A 13549-nucleotide genomic window follows, 5' to 3' on the forward strand; every position below is an offset into this window, starting at 1 on the left:
AAAGTTATCCACACTCTGAGAAAAAAGGTTCTATCTACAACCTAAAAGGGCTTTTCAGCTGTCTCCGAAGGAGAACCCTTTGAAGAACTCTTTTTGGTTCTAGGTAGAGCCCTTTTTAGTTCCATGTAGAACTCTCTGTGGAAAGTGTTCAACATGAAATCCAAAAGGGTTCTACCTGGTACCAGAAGGGTTCTACGGCTGTCCCCATATGAGTACTCTTTTTGGTTGTAGGTAGAGCTGTTTTTGGTTCCATGTAGAACCCTTTTGGGTTCCAGGTAGAAGTCTTTGTGGAAAGGGTTCTGCATGGAACCCAAAAGAGTTCTACCTGGAACCAAAAGGGGTTATCCTATGTGGACAGCCAAATAACCCTTTTGGAACATTTTTTATAAGAGTGCATGCCTGCAGGCTGGGAGTAAAAGTATTTACTTAAGACTCATCTCTTCAGTGAGTCCAATGATTGAGCGTAGGGGCCCCTCGAGCACATTTCTCTTAGGGCCCCCAAAAGGCTTGATCCGGCCCTGATGGAGGATATGTAGAGCAGGAAAGGGGAGAGGGTAGGTGGAAGGACAGACAGAGAGAGAAAGAGGAAGGAGGAGACTGCAGAGGACATAAGCGAGAATGGGGAGGGTGAGATAGAATGATAGGAGTGGTTGTATAGCAGTCTTAGTCTAGCAACTCACTATATGCTGATGAAGTTTCAGAGAAGGACTTACTCTATTGTTCTCTCCCAACAAAAATCTTGGTGCGAGCCTAGTGAAGACCTATCAGTCTATAGGAGGCTTGATATTACCTATACATTTAAGGTAAGCCAACTGATTACCCTGCATTTCTCTTTCTGTATACTGTTTTGATTCTTTCCCCGCTCCTATCTCTCTCTTCTTGCTTACACTGTTTTTTGGGTGACGTATTTGCAGCTGGGTCTCTAGTCCTACACAATCTCCCTCTCTTTCTCTCACTCTCAGGGTTAGAAAAGCTCACGTGTGTACCTAGCAGCTAGGACCCTTCCAGGAAGGAAATGTAGTCAGCAGAGAGCAGTGGAGGTCTGAGAGAGAGGGGGATACAGAACTTTGAGAATGCAGCCAGGGAAAGACACCTGGAAAGGCTGTAGAATGTGTGGAATGCCGCCAGCCCCTCTCAGGACACAACATGTGAAGGAGGGGGTTAAGATGATATCAACTCACCTGGCTGCAGGACACACTAAGGTGTAGTTAGTCTAATTCTATTGCACTTGGTCAGAGAATGGCTGACACTAAGTGAGTAAGGTTTCCCAGCAGCAGAGCTAACATTAGTGCCAAGGTAAACAAGCTCGCCAGACTAGCTAGAAAGCAATTACTCTCAACATTCAGCCTTCGGTTCATCTCCAGTGGCATGTTTGATGTGCGTTTTTTTAGCTCTGCGTGCCAGGCCTGCACACGGCCGGTGAGTGAGACTGGTGCCAAGGTAAATACTGGGGTATTACAGTGGTGTTACAGTAGGTTAGCTATATGTTTATGGGTTATCTTGTTTGTTTCACACTCTTTCGTGGGAGAAACCAGATGAAATAGTTAGCTGGGACTGTATGTGGCTGTGTGTTCTTTTCCTTAGGCAGTAGGCACAGATCTATGATCAGTTTACCCTCCCCAAATCCTGACCTGAACCATTAGAGGTGAAAACACAAAAATGAGCTTATTGACTATTGTTTACTGATAAGGTTTACGTTTACTGATAAGGTTTACGCTTCCCATAGTTGGTGCCAGATGATTTTGGATCCTACACTGGGGATGTTGGCATGGGTCAGGACACTGACATTGGTCCGTCGATCCTCACACCTGATGTTTAGTATCTTATTATGACAGCCCTGTACACGTTTTACAGCCGTAGAGATGGTTGGGATTATGACAGCCTTGTACACGTTTTACTGCCGTAGAGATGGTTGGGATTATGACAGCCTTGTACACGTTTTACAGCCATAGAGATGGTTGAGATTATGACAGCCTTGTACACGTTTTACAGCCGTAGAGATGGTTGGGATTATGACAGCCCTGTACACGTTTTACAGCCGTAGAGATGGTTGGGATTATGACAGCTTTGTACACGTTTTACAGCCGTATAGATGGTTGGGATTATGACAGCCCTGTACACGTTTTACAGCCATAGAGAGGGTTGGGATTATGACAGCCCTGTACACGTTTTACAGCCATAGAGAGGGTTGGGATTATGACAGCCCTGTACACGTTTTACAGCCATAGAGAGGGTTGGGATTATGACAGCCCTGTACACGTTTTACAGCCATAGAGAGGGTTGGGATTATGACAGCCCTGTACACGTTTTACAGCCATAGAGAGGGTTGGGATTATGACAGCCCTGTACACGTTTTACAGCCATAGAGAGGGTTGGGATTATGACAGCCCTGTACACGTTTTACAGCCATAGAGAGGGTTGGGATTATGACAGCCCTGTACACGTTTTACAGCCATAGAGATGGTTGAGATTATGACAGCTTTGTACACGTTTTACAGCCGTAGAGATGGTTGGGATTATGACAGCCCTGTACACGTTTTACAGCCGTAGAGATGGTTGAGATTATGACAGCTTTGTACACGTTTTACAGCCATAGAGATGGTTGAGATTATGACAGCTTTGTACACGTTTTACAGCCATAGAGATGGTTGGGATTATGACAGCCCTGTACACGTTTTACAGCCGTAGAGATGGTTGAGATTATGACAGCTTTGTACACGTTTTACAGCCGTAGAGATGGTTGGGATTATGACAGTTTTGTACATGTTTTACAGCCGTAGAGATGGTTGGGATTATGACAGTTTTGTACACGTTTTACAGCCATAGAGATGGTTGGGATTATGACAGCTTTGTACACGTTTTACAGCCAGAGAGATGGTTGGGATTATGACAGCTTTGTACATGTTTTACAGCCGTAGAGATGGTTGGGATTATGACAGCTTTGTACACGTTTTACAGCCGTAGAGATGGTTGGGGTTATGACAGCCATGTACACGTTTTACAGCCGTAGAGATGGTTGAGATTATGACAGCCCTGTACACGTTTTACAGTCGTAGAGATGGTTGAGATTATGACAGTTTTGTACACGTTTTACAGCCGTAGAGATGGTTGGGATTATGACAGTTTTGTACATGTTTTACAGCCGTAGAGATGGTTGGGATTATGACAGTTTTGTACACGTTTTACAGCCATAGAGATGGTTGGGATTATGACAGCTTTGTACACGTTTTACAGCCGTAGAGATGGTTGAGATTATGACAGCTTTGTACATGTTTTACAGCCATAGAGATGGTTGGGATTATGACAGTTTTGTACACGTTTTACAGCCATAGAGATGGTTGGGATTATGACAGCCCTGTCCACGTTTTACAGGCGTTCGAGATGGTTGCGATTATGACAGCCCTGTACACGTTTTACAGGCGTTCGAGATGGTTGAGATTATGACAGCCCTCTACACGTTTTACAGCCGTAGAGATGGTTGGGATTATGACAGCTTTGTACACGTTTTACAGCCATAGAGATGGTTGAGATTATGACAGCCTTGTACACGTTTTACAGCCGTAGAGATGGTTGGGATTATGACAGCCCTGTACACGTTTTACAGCCGTAGAGATGGTTGAGATTATGACAGCCTTGTACACGCTTTACAGCCATAGAGATGGTTGAGATTATGACAGCCTTGTACACGCTTTACAGCCATAGAGAGGGTTGGGATTATGACAGCCTTGTACACGCTTTAAAGCCGTAGAGATGGTTGAGATTATGACAGCCTTGAACACGCTTTACAGCCGTAGAGATGGTTGAGATTATGACAGCCTTGTACACGTTTTACAGCCATAGAGAGGGTTGGGATTATGACAGCCTTGTACACGTTTTACAGTCATAGAGAGGGTTGGGATTATGACAGCTTTGTACTCGTCCTGAGATCGTGGTTTTTGAATACCCATTAGTTTTCCAAAGGCTGTGTTTGTGCAGCCTATCGTGTGCTGTATTTCTTCCTTAGTGGTGACTCATTAGGCGAGATGGCTGCTGAGGTAGGCAAAGTGTTCCACGTTGTCAAGTGGTTCACATTCATCATAGGTCACTGTTGGATTTGGTGGTTTGGTTTATTTATGTTCAGGCTCTTGTGTGTTTCAGAGGAGCTTTTGAGAGCAGTTTGGAGGTCTGCTTTGGAGTGTGTAACAATGGCACAGTCTTTGGCATATTGGAGGTCTTTGACTTTGGTAGTTCTCACAATGGTTTTTGAGCGAAGGCCGCAAAGATCGGAAAGGTTTCCTTTATTTATTACACAGTGAATCATTATGATGAGCAGTCTTGTGTGAGGGGTTGGAGTGCTGCAAGGAATAGGGAGAAGTTGGTGCCAGCACACATGCTTTATAAAATGTATTTTACAAGGACCAATCAATATTTCCATAAATGTGCCATGTGTATAGCTGTTTCATCAGTAGTAACTGAGTGACATTACATACAGTGTGAATGGCAACACAGAGGTGTCAGCGCTACTTTCAGAACATGACTAAATCCTGTCATTAACACTATCTAGAGTATCTGTTTGATATTGGAGTGGAGCATGACTAACATGGTGATAAGAGGCTGTTAATATCTTGGAAAGGCCATGATGTAATTGTAATCTGCCATCACTCACTCCCACCTGGGAAAGGTGTTTGATCATACACTCTCTAATCTGGGAACAAACAGGTGTGTCATGAATCATGTTTAAGTGATAATGCCCGAGAAGCCTGTGTTTGGAGGATATATTGGCACGGGTGTTGTTTCTCCTCGGGCCAGCAAGCCTTGCCAATATATTCTCCAAGCACCGGTATCGAGGGCATTATCAATTTTATACAACGAGTTACCAACATATTCAAATAATGATTTACATATTTTAATTAAACACGTTATTTTGGGTCTAAGGCACTGTATCGCAGTGTTGCGGCGTCACTACAGGGATTGAACCCAGGCTGTGTCACAACAAGCCTTGACCGGGAGTCCCATAGGGCAGCACACAATTGGCCCAGTGTCATCCGGGTTAGGGGAGGGTTTGGCTCATCGTGCTCTAGCGACACCTTTTGGTCAGGCCAGGTGCCTGCAGGCTGACACGATTGTCAGTTGAACGGTGTTTCCTCCCACACATTGGTGCAGCTCACTTCTGGGTTATGTGGGCAGGTGTTAAGAAGCGCGGCTTGGCTGGTCATGTTTCGGAGGACGCCTCTCCCGTGCCCGTTGTGGAGTTGCAGCGATGAGAAGATCGTAATCGCGAAATTGGGGAGAAAAAGGAGATCAAAAGTTATTTTGATGAATTTATTTTGATGAATTTATTCATACTATTTCATCCTTCCACAAGATCTAGGGTTGCTACCCAAGCCGGTTGGTTGCTCATTCGTTCGGTTGCCAGAGACGCGACCCAGTCCTTCAGTCTTTTTGTTCCGTATCTATGGACACGACCCAGTTGTCCGTTCTAAATGTTCCCTTGCCCTACTGGCTGGCAACGTTCTTATCCCTTGCTTGCTAGCTAGCCAACTACAGCTAACTTACAGTCACATCAAAAAGTCAGAATAACAGTAACGTAGCTGCATTGCGTAAATTTAAGCTGTTTTCTAGTGACATTTATTTGGATACTTCCACAACAATGAGCAAATGAAGCACAATTTCACCTGGCATAGAAAATGTTTTATCTCGTCTGGACACTGTTGTTCAGAGGAGCAAGCCAACAACACAACTAACACAATCACTTCAAACTGAATATGGAAAGACAGCAAAATATCTGCACGCGTTACCTGTATGTCTAAAAGAAATGTGAGTTTATAAATTGCCTGGCTGGGCTGATGAGACAGTGGATTGCGCAGTCAGGTGGAACAGAGCAAATTGGCATTTTAAGGTCATAGATTTAGCTGATGGTAACTTGCGGGAATAGACACTGGCTGGAATATGCTTTTAACCAATCAACTTTCACATTAGATCCACACTTTGTATAAGAGCTTATACACACTGTAACCCCCCCCCCCCTTTCTCTTTCTCTCCCCTCTCTCTGATGACTAGCAATGATGACTAACTCTAAGTGGACATACAAATCATCAAATCAAATTGTATTTGTCATATGCGCCGAATATAACAGGTGTACCTTACCGTGAAATGCTTACTTACAAGCTCTTAACCACCAATGCAGTTAAGAAAATAATATTTACTAAATAAAGTTTTAAAAAAGTAACACAATAAAATAACAATAACAAGGCTATATACAGGGGGTACCTGTACTGAGTCAACGTGCGGGGGTACAGGCTAGTCAAGGTAATTGCGGTCGTATGTACAGCAGTGAAAAAGAATCTATGCAAATAGTCCAGATAATTGGTTAATTGTTCAGCAGTGGCTCGGGGGTAGAAGCTGTTAAGGAGCCTTTTGGACCTAGACTTGGCGCTCCGGTAACACTTGCTGTGCGGTAGCAGAGAGAATAGTCTATGACTTGGGTGACTGGCGTCTTTGAGCATTTTTGGGCCTTCCTCTGACACACTTCCCTTATTGTGCGTTGTGTGATCCACTGTGGAAAAACCTGAAGAAGAGGACAACTTATGTGAGAGTGTTGTTCTTTGACTACAGCTCTGCTTTCAACACAATAATGCCCTCCAGGCTCATCACTAAGCCTAGGGCCCTGGGTCTGAACCCGTCCCTGTACAACTGGGTCTCAGACTTCCTGATCGGCTGACCCGAGGTGGTGAGGGTAGGCTACAACACCTCCGCCACACTGATCCTCAACAGGGGGTAGAGCTCTGCTACCCGACCCGAGCCCGACGAGCCTTTAGGGCCGGGTAAGGACTGTTTTTTCATCAATAACTAGGGTACAGGCAGGGCTTGGGTGTCACTAAATTGATCACTAGTAGATTAAAAAACATGAGCTGGCGCACACCCAGAAAAACTAGCCTGTGTGGAGGTGCTGACCAACGGCGAACAAACTACCAAAACAAAGAAAGTCACACACTCCATGTATAAACCCCCAGCGACCTAATGGGTACAATTAAAAATCAACCAAAAAATGCACATCTCTTCAAGGAACCGCCACTGGTGGTCTATAAGCGTGGTCGCAATACTGGAGATAGTTTGGTGAGATCTGACATGCCCCCTGAGCCCACTCAGACACTCTTGGAGATAGTTTGGTGAGATCTGACATGCCCCCTGAGCCCACTCAGACACTCTTGGAGATAGTTTGGTGAGATCTGACATGCCCCCTGAGCCCACTCAGACACTCTTGGAGATAGTTTGGTGAGATCTGACATGCCCCCTGAGCCCACTCAGACACTCTTGGAGATAGTTTGGTGAGATCTGACATGCCCCCTGAGCCCACTCAGACACTCTTGACACCTATCCCAAATGGGAACTACAAATGTGGCTCATGCGCACAGTGTAATAGCACCATAAAAACATCTTTCTTCACACATTCATATACAGGTCGAAAGATCCCTGTTAGGGGTATCATCTCATGCAAGACCAAGGGAGTAATCTATCTCATCACCTGTTCATGTGGAAAAGCCTACGTAGGACAAACGAAAAGACAATTAAAACAACGCATAGCTGAACACCGCAGCTCAATCAGGTGTAACGACATTGATTATCCAGTAGCAGCTCACTTTGTTGAAGCTAACCATCCAATCCCCTCCCTCAAATACACAGGCATTGAGCATGTTGCTCTACCAAGGAGAGGAGGTTACATTGAGATCCTACTACTACAAAGGGAGGCTTACTGGATATCCTATCTAAAAACATTGACCCCTAGTTGCCTGAATATTGACTTTGATCTCAGGCCCTTCTTATGAACATATTTTTCCTTTATGAACAAGTCTTATAAATGTATATATTATTTCTATAGCTTATTAGCGTACAACTAATATGTTCCCCTTGTTGATGATGCTCATTATACATTAAGGTTGAACCAAAAGATTACATGTAACAAATATGAAATGATGTGAAATTGAATGAAACAATAATGCATGTTGATGCTAATATGATGTACAATATTCCATTATATTTCTATATGATAGCAATAGTGTAATGTATTTAATATGCCATATAATATTTAACAGTTTAACTAATTAATTTTAATGAACTTAATCATTATGAAACACCTCTCACTATTGTCATTGGTTGCACTAATTGCACTGTTTGTCTACATAACCTGGTTCAAGTATTCATGACATTACCCTGAGGAAGGCACAGTGATGCCCAAACATTGGTAAATACCCATTAGGTTGCTGGGGGTTAATACATGGAGTGTGCGACTTTCTTTGTTTTGGTAGTTACTAAATTGATCAGGAACATTTTGAAGCTGAGCCATTTGCTCATGCTCTGCTGCACAACACAGTCATATCTGACTAAGATTATAACATGGTGTCAGAAGTGCTTCAACTTCGTCATTTAAAACAGGATAGATTATTTCACAGAAAACAGTAATAATGTTCCTTGAGTTTTGTCAGTTTTCAGTGACAAAGTAGCTAACAGCTAACTGCTCTTTAATTTCTCTTCATTGAGCAGAGCAGCCCAAGCAGAGCAGTTGCTATGGATACTCACAGACTCAAAGCTGCCATGAGCAGAGTGCATGCAGAGCGAGATGTGCGCAGGGATTGAATGACAGACAGAGAGGAGCAGCTAATGGATTTACTAACGTCGTGGGCATGTGTTGGGCTTGGGTTTAAAATTCATTCCTGTGCAGGACTCTAACACGGGGGCCCCCAAGGGGTGTGTGCTCAGCCCCCTCCTGTACTCCATGTTCACCTATGACTGCTTGGCTATGTATGACTCCAACTCATTCATCAAGATAGCTGACGACACGACAGCCTGTTTACCAACAATGATGTCATAGCCGACAGGGAGGAGGTGAGGACCCTGGCAGAGTGGTGCCAGAAAAATAATCTCTCCCTCAACTTAAAAAAAAACTAAGGAGTTTATCGTAGACTACATGAGACAGAAGAAGGAGCAAGCCCCCATCCACATCGACGGGGCTGCAGCGGAGAGGGTCAAAAGCTTCAAGTTCCTTGGCGTGCACATCACTGAGGACCTAAAATGGTCCCTCCACACCGACACCGTGGTGAAGAAGGCACAACAGCATCTTTACAACATCAGGCGGGTGAAGAAATACGGCATGGCCCCTAAGACCCTCACTAACTTCTACAGATGCACCATTGAGAACATGCTGTCTAGCAACTGCACCGCCCTCAACCGAATGGTTCTACAGAGGGTGGTGCGGTCAACCCAACGCATCACCAGGGGAACGCTGCCTGCCATCCAGGACATTTACAGCACTCAGTGTCAAAAGAGGGCCAGGAAGATCATCAAGGACCTCAGCCACCTGAGCCATGGTTTGTTCACTCTGCTACCATCCAGCAGACAGAGACGGTACAGGTGCATCAAAGCGGGGACCGAGAGACTGAAAAACAGCCTCTATCTCCAGCCATCACCCCATCTCCAGTAGTAAGACTCACTCACACAAAACACATACACACACAGACAACGCTGCTGTCCCATGTATATAGAGACATTAAACACTGGACACTTCCTGTTTCTTTTATACTGCTTTTCACACTGTGTATTCATATACTGGATTCTTGACATCGCTCATTGTAATATATCTACTGCCAACTACTTTTTACTATATATTTTTGTTGTGTATACTGTTGGATTCTGGGGTGAACTTTGAACATTGTTATACTCAGAGAATAGGAACATTAGTTACACAAGAGACATGAGGGGTGCCATAATGAGGGGCTGAGTGCAGGGAAAACAATCATTTGTGACAGTACTGATAAGGGGAGAAACTGTTGAAGGCTCATATCACTTAGTTCCCTGCTTAGCAGGAAGGATGCAACGTTTAGAGATGAGGAGACTCCACCCAAAGTGGGGTATGAATACCACCACAAGGGAAGCCATGTCTGTGTCTGAATTACAGCTGTGTCGATCCTTTGGGAAGAATTCAACTTGGTTAAAGCTTCTCTAGTGTCCGTGAGTTATTTACTCTGAAAAATTAGAACCTAACAATACGCATAGATTGCATTTGTATTACTGATAGTGTTATTTGGGTTGTAATTGGGTTCGTTCCTGTAATTAGCTGTAAGACCTTGATCAGACTTTGTAAATAAATGCACTATAATGATAACATACCGGTACAGGCTAGTACTATTTTGTGTCATTGCGGCAAAGAATGGACTTCATCAGCCACAGTGATGCACACCTGGTAGTGAACCTCCATAGGCCCCCAAGCATCGTCTTCCGCGACACAGGCCAAGCATCGTCTCCCGTAACACAGGCCAAGCATCGTCTCCCGTGACACAGGCCAAGCATCGTCTCCCGTGACACAGGCCAAGCATCGTCTCCCGTGACACAGGCCAAGCATCGTCTCCCGTGACACAGGCCAAGCATCGTCTCCCGTAACACAGGCCAAGCATTGTCTCCCGTGACACAGGCCAAGCATCGTCTCCCGTGGCACAGGCCAAGCATCGTCTCCCGTGACACAGGCCAAGCATCGTCTCCCGTAACACAGGCCAAGCATCGTCTCCCGTGACACAGGCCAAGCATCGTCTCCCGTGACACAGGCCAAGCATCGTCTCCCGTGACACAGGCCAAGCATCGTCTCCCGTGACAGACCAAGCATCGTCTCCCGTGACACAGGCCAAGCATCGTCTCCCGTGACGTAGTGTTTTGTGTTTAAAAACTGTGCTGAAATAACTGTGTTAATTAATTTCATACCACACAGAACTCTTGTCGCAACCACAAGGCATGATCAACAGCTTCACTTGTATTCCTGTAATCATTATCTGTCAATCAGGGGAGAAGATGCTCTGATACCTTTGTAGGTCAATTGAAATGTATTGAGTCAAACGTTACATGAACTGAGTTCTCACAGTCTGGTATGTCTCAGTATCTGACCCTTTATCTGACTAGGGGAAATGGCTGAGGGTAGTATTAACCACACACACACCAAGTCTGATTACATATAATGACTGTTTGAGCAGCAATGAAAGGATTACGCAACTAAGTGCAATGTCACAACTTGAACTGAAAAGGATATTTGTCAAAGATATTTACACAATTACATTCCCAGGTCACGTTATCAGGTACTATGCGATGCTGACATATTTGACTAACATTGTGTATTATTGGATATTTCCCACCTGTCTATCTGTTCAGTGACAGGCAGTTAGTTTAGCAAGTCGAGTTTAAGAAGGAAGTTGCAGCAGACAAGCTGTTACCCTCTGGGTTTCCATTTAAACTTTACCACCACAGTAAATCATAACCTCGGCTAAACATTAGCATTCACATATAGCATGTTTAATAATAATATATGAATAATAATAATAAATCATATTATAACCTATGCATCTAAGAGAAGATAATCAATCATTAACATTCATTCTTGCTTAGTAGAACATATTTTTCTTTCTCTTGAGGAAAAAAAACAACAGATTGTGATCCTGACTGTAATTCAATAAATAACCCCTCTACTCCTCTCTCGACCTCTCTTTTCCTCCTTCAGATGGGCGACCAGGATGTTTATGACAGAATGTTTGGGTCCCAGATAGACGGAGAGATGGACGAAGAGAAAGATGAAGAAGGAGAAAGTGAAACGAGGGGGTCGGGGAAAGGCGCTCAGAGTTTCTGCCAGTTCTCGTCCTCTCTGCGTACTGTGGTTCGCATCAAACAGAAGTACCAGGCCATGAAGAAACGACGTCTGGAGTTGGCCGGGCTGGGGGGAGGAGGGCTAGTGTTAGGGGCTGGTCTCCACACTGGTGCCCCTGTTCGCAGCAGCCCCAAAATCTTCACCTTCGAGACCCCCTCCAGCTCCCCCTCTGCCTTATCGTCGCTCTTCCTAAACATGAAGAAGAAGAAGAAGTCGCGGCGGGTCATGTTCCCCAGTGGAGGGGGGCGCAAGGCCCCCGTCGTACAGGAACACAGCCGGGCAAAGATCTGCCTCTTCCTCCTCTGCACCATCCTCTTCTTCCAGGTAATGAGTGAATGTGTGTGTGTGTGGTTCATCTTCGTCATCCTCTTTGCCTGTGTTTGTCTCATTCTGTACTTTCTATCCTCCATCCCTCCTTCACTCCAGGTGTATAATGCCATAGAGAACCTTGATGACCACGTCCTGAAGTATGACCTGGGGGGATTAGAGAAGACTCTGTGTAGGGAGGTGTTTGGTCAGCAGGGAGCGATGGATGCTCTGTTAGCCCAGCTCAGAGACTACCTCTCTACCTACGTCCACAGTAAACCCCTGGTCCTCTCCTTACACGGACCCAGTGGCGTGGGGAAGAGCCACGTAGGGCGACTCCTGGCTGGCCACTTCCGCTCGGTGGTAGGCGCGCCCCTGGTTCTACAGTACTTTGTGTTGCACCACTGCCCCCTGGAGGACGAAGCCTGGCGCTGCGCCCGAGCCCTGTCGATCTTAGTGTCAGAGACAGTGCTGAGAGCAGAGGAGGAGGAGAAAATTCCTCTTTTCATCTTTGACGAAGCAGAGCACCTTTACCCAGAGCTTCTTGATGCATTGAGTGACTTGGTCCGCTCAAACCGCTCCAACGAATACCTGAACGCAGTCTACCTGTTCCTGAGCAACCAAGGACACACCCACATCACCATGCACCTGCTGTACAACTCCTCCAGCGACTCCATGATGACCGCATCTGGACACCACGGCAAACTCGTCAAGGAGCTGAATCCGTTGTTGCGCAACACTCTGGTGAAGCTCCACCCACTGTGGGCAGAAGCTGAACTCTTACCAATGACCCTGCTGGAGAAAGGTCACGTGATGGAGTGCTTCCTGGATGAGATGACAAGGGAGGGGTTCTACCCGGACCGTACCAACGTTGAGAGGCTGGCGGGGGAGATAGAGTACTACCCTGTGGTAGGGGGCCACGTGTATGCCCGGACAGGTTGTAAACAGGTGGTTGCTAGGGTCAACCTGCTATGAGAGACTTAGAACTGCAGGGAAATGTTGTGATTAGATGAGATGTCTACTGAGAAAAGACAGTTCTGGTCCATATCCTTTTGGTGTTTCTTATGATCCACCAAGCAAACATTACCAACGTTACAAGCCAGAACCCATCCTTGAAAAACATTTTTAAATAAAAAGGTATGTGTCTGAGAATGAGGAGTATCTCCATGACGGCTAATCATGTTTTCTACGTTCTGTAACAACCTCCCAAACAAGACCCTTGATTACTGGACGAATAGATCATTACCATTTTGGTATGAGAGGGAAAAGAGAGAGGTGAGGTTGGGATAATATCCAGAGTGAAGTCACAATCAGATGTTATGGTGAGACACGGCTGTGCCCTTCTCCCACGATGCTGTTAGTCAAAATACTGACGGTAATAGACAGACCCACTCCTGATAGAGGACGAGAGAAGTGATTGGACCAAATGAGTCTGGCTGTGGCATTGACAACAGCAGATCAGGAAAATGTGATGCAGTATTTGATGCATTTTGTTAACAAAAATAATGTATTGATTAAACTATCTGTCTAAATGATTAGTCTGTCTGGTCAACAGTGACCAAGGGTTTGGGACAGACTGCAGAA

At 45.2% G+C, this 13549-nt stretch overlaps 1 protein-coding gene across 2 annotated transcripts; it reads left to right on the forward strand.

Annotated features, from left to right (window-relative positions):
• Window positions 1-568: 568 nt before the first annotated feature.
• Window positions 569-13497, forward strand: LOC139421893 (torsin-4A-like). Of its 2 annotated transcripts, XM_071173027.1 has the most exons (3): window positions 569-803; window positions 11516-11983; window positions 12086-13497. In XM_071173027.1, exons 1-3 carry the CDS (start codon window positions 684-686, stop codon window positions 12938-12940), a joined length of 1443 nt encoding a protein of 480 aa, XP_071029128.1. In that variant the 5' UTR covers window positions 569-683; the 3' UTR covers window positions 12941-13497. The 2 variants fall into 2 exon arrangements, with proteins under 2 accessions (XP_071029128.1, XP_071029127.1); XM_071173026.1 differs by having other exon boundaries at window positions 658-803; window positions 11516-13117.
• The last annotated feature ends 52 nt before the right edge of the window (window positions 13498-13549 follow it).

The sequence above is a fragment of the Oncorhynchus clarkii genome, chromosome 12 (assembly GCF_045791955.1).
Source record: "Oncorhynchus clarkii lewisi isolate Uvic-CL-2024 chromosome 12, UVic_Ocla_1.0, whole genome shotgun sequence".
NCBI lineage: Eukaryota > Metazoa > Chordata > Actinopteri > Salmoniformes > Salmonidae > Oncorhynchus > Oncorhynchus clarkii.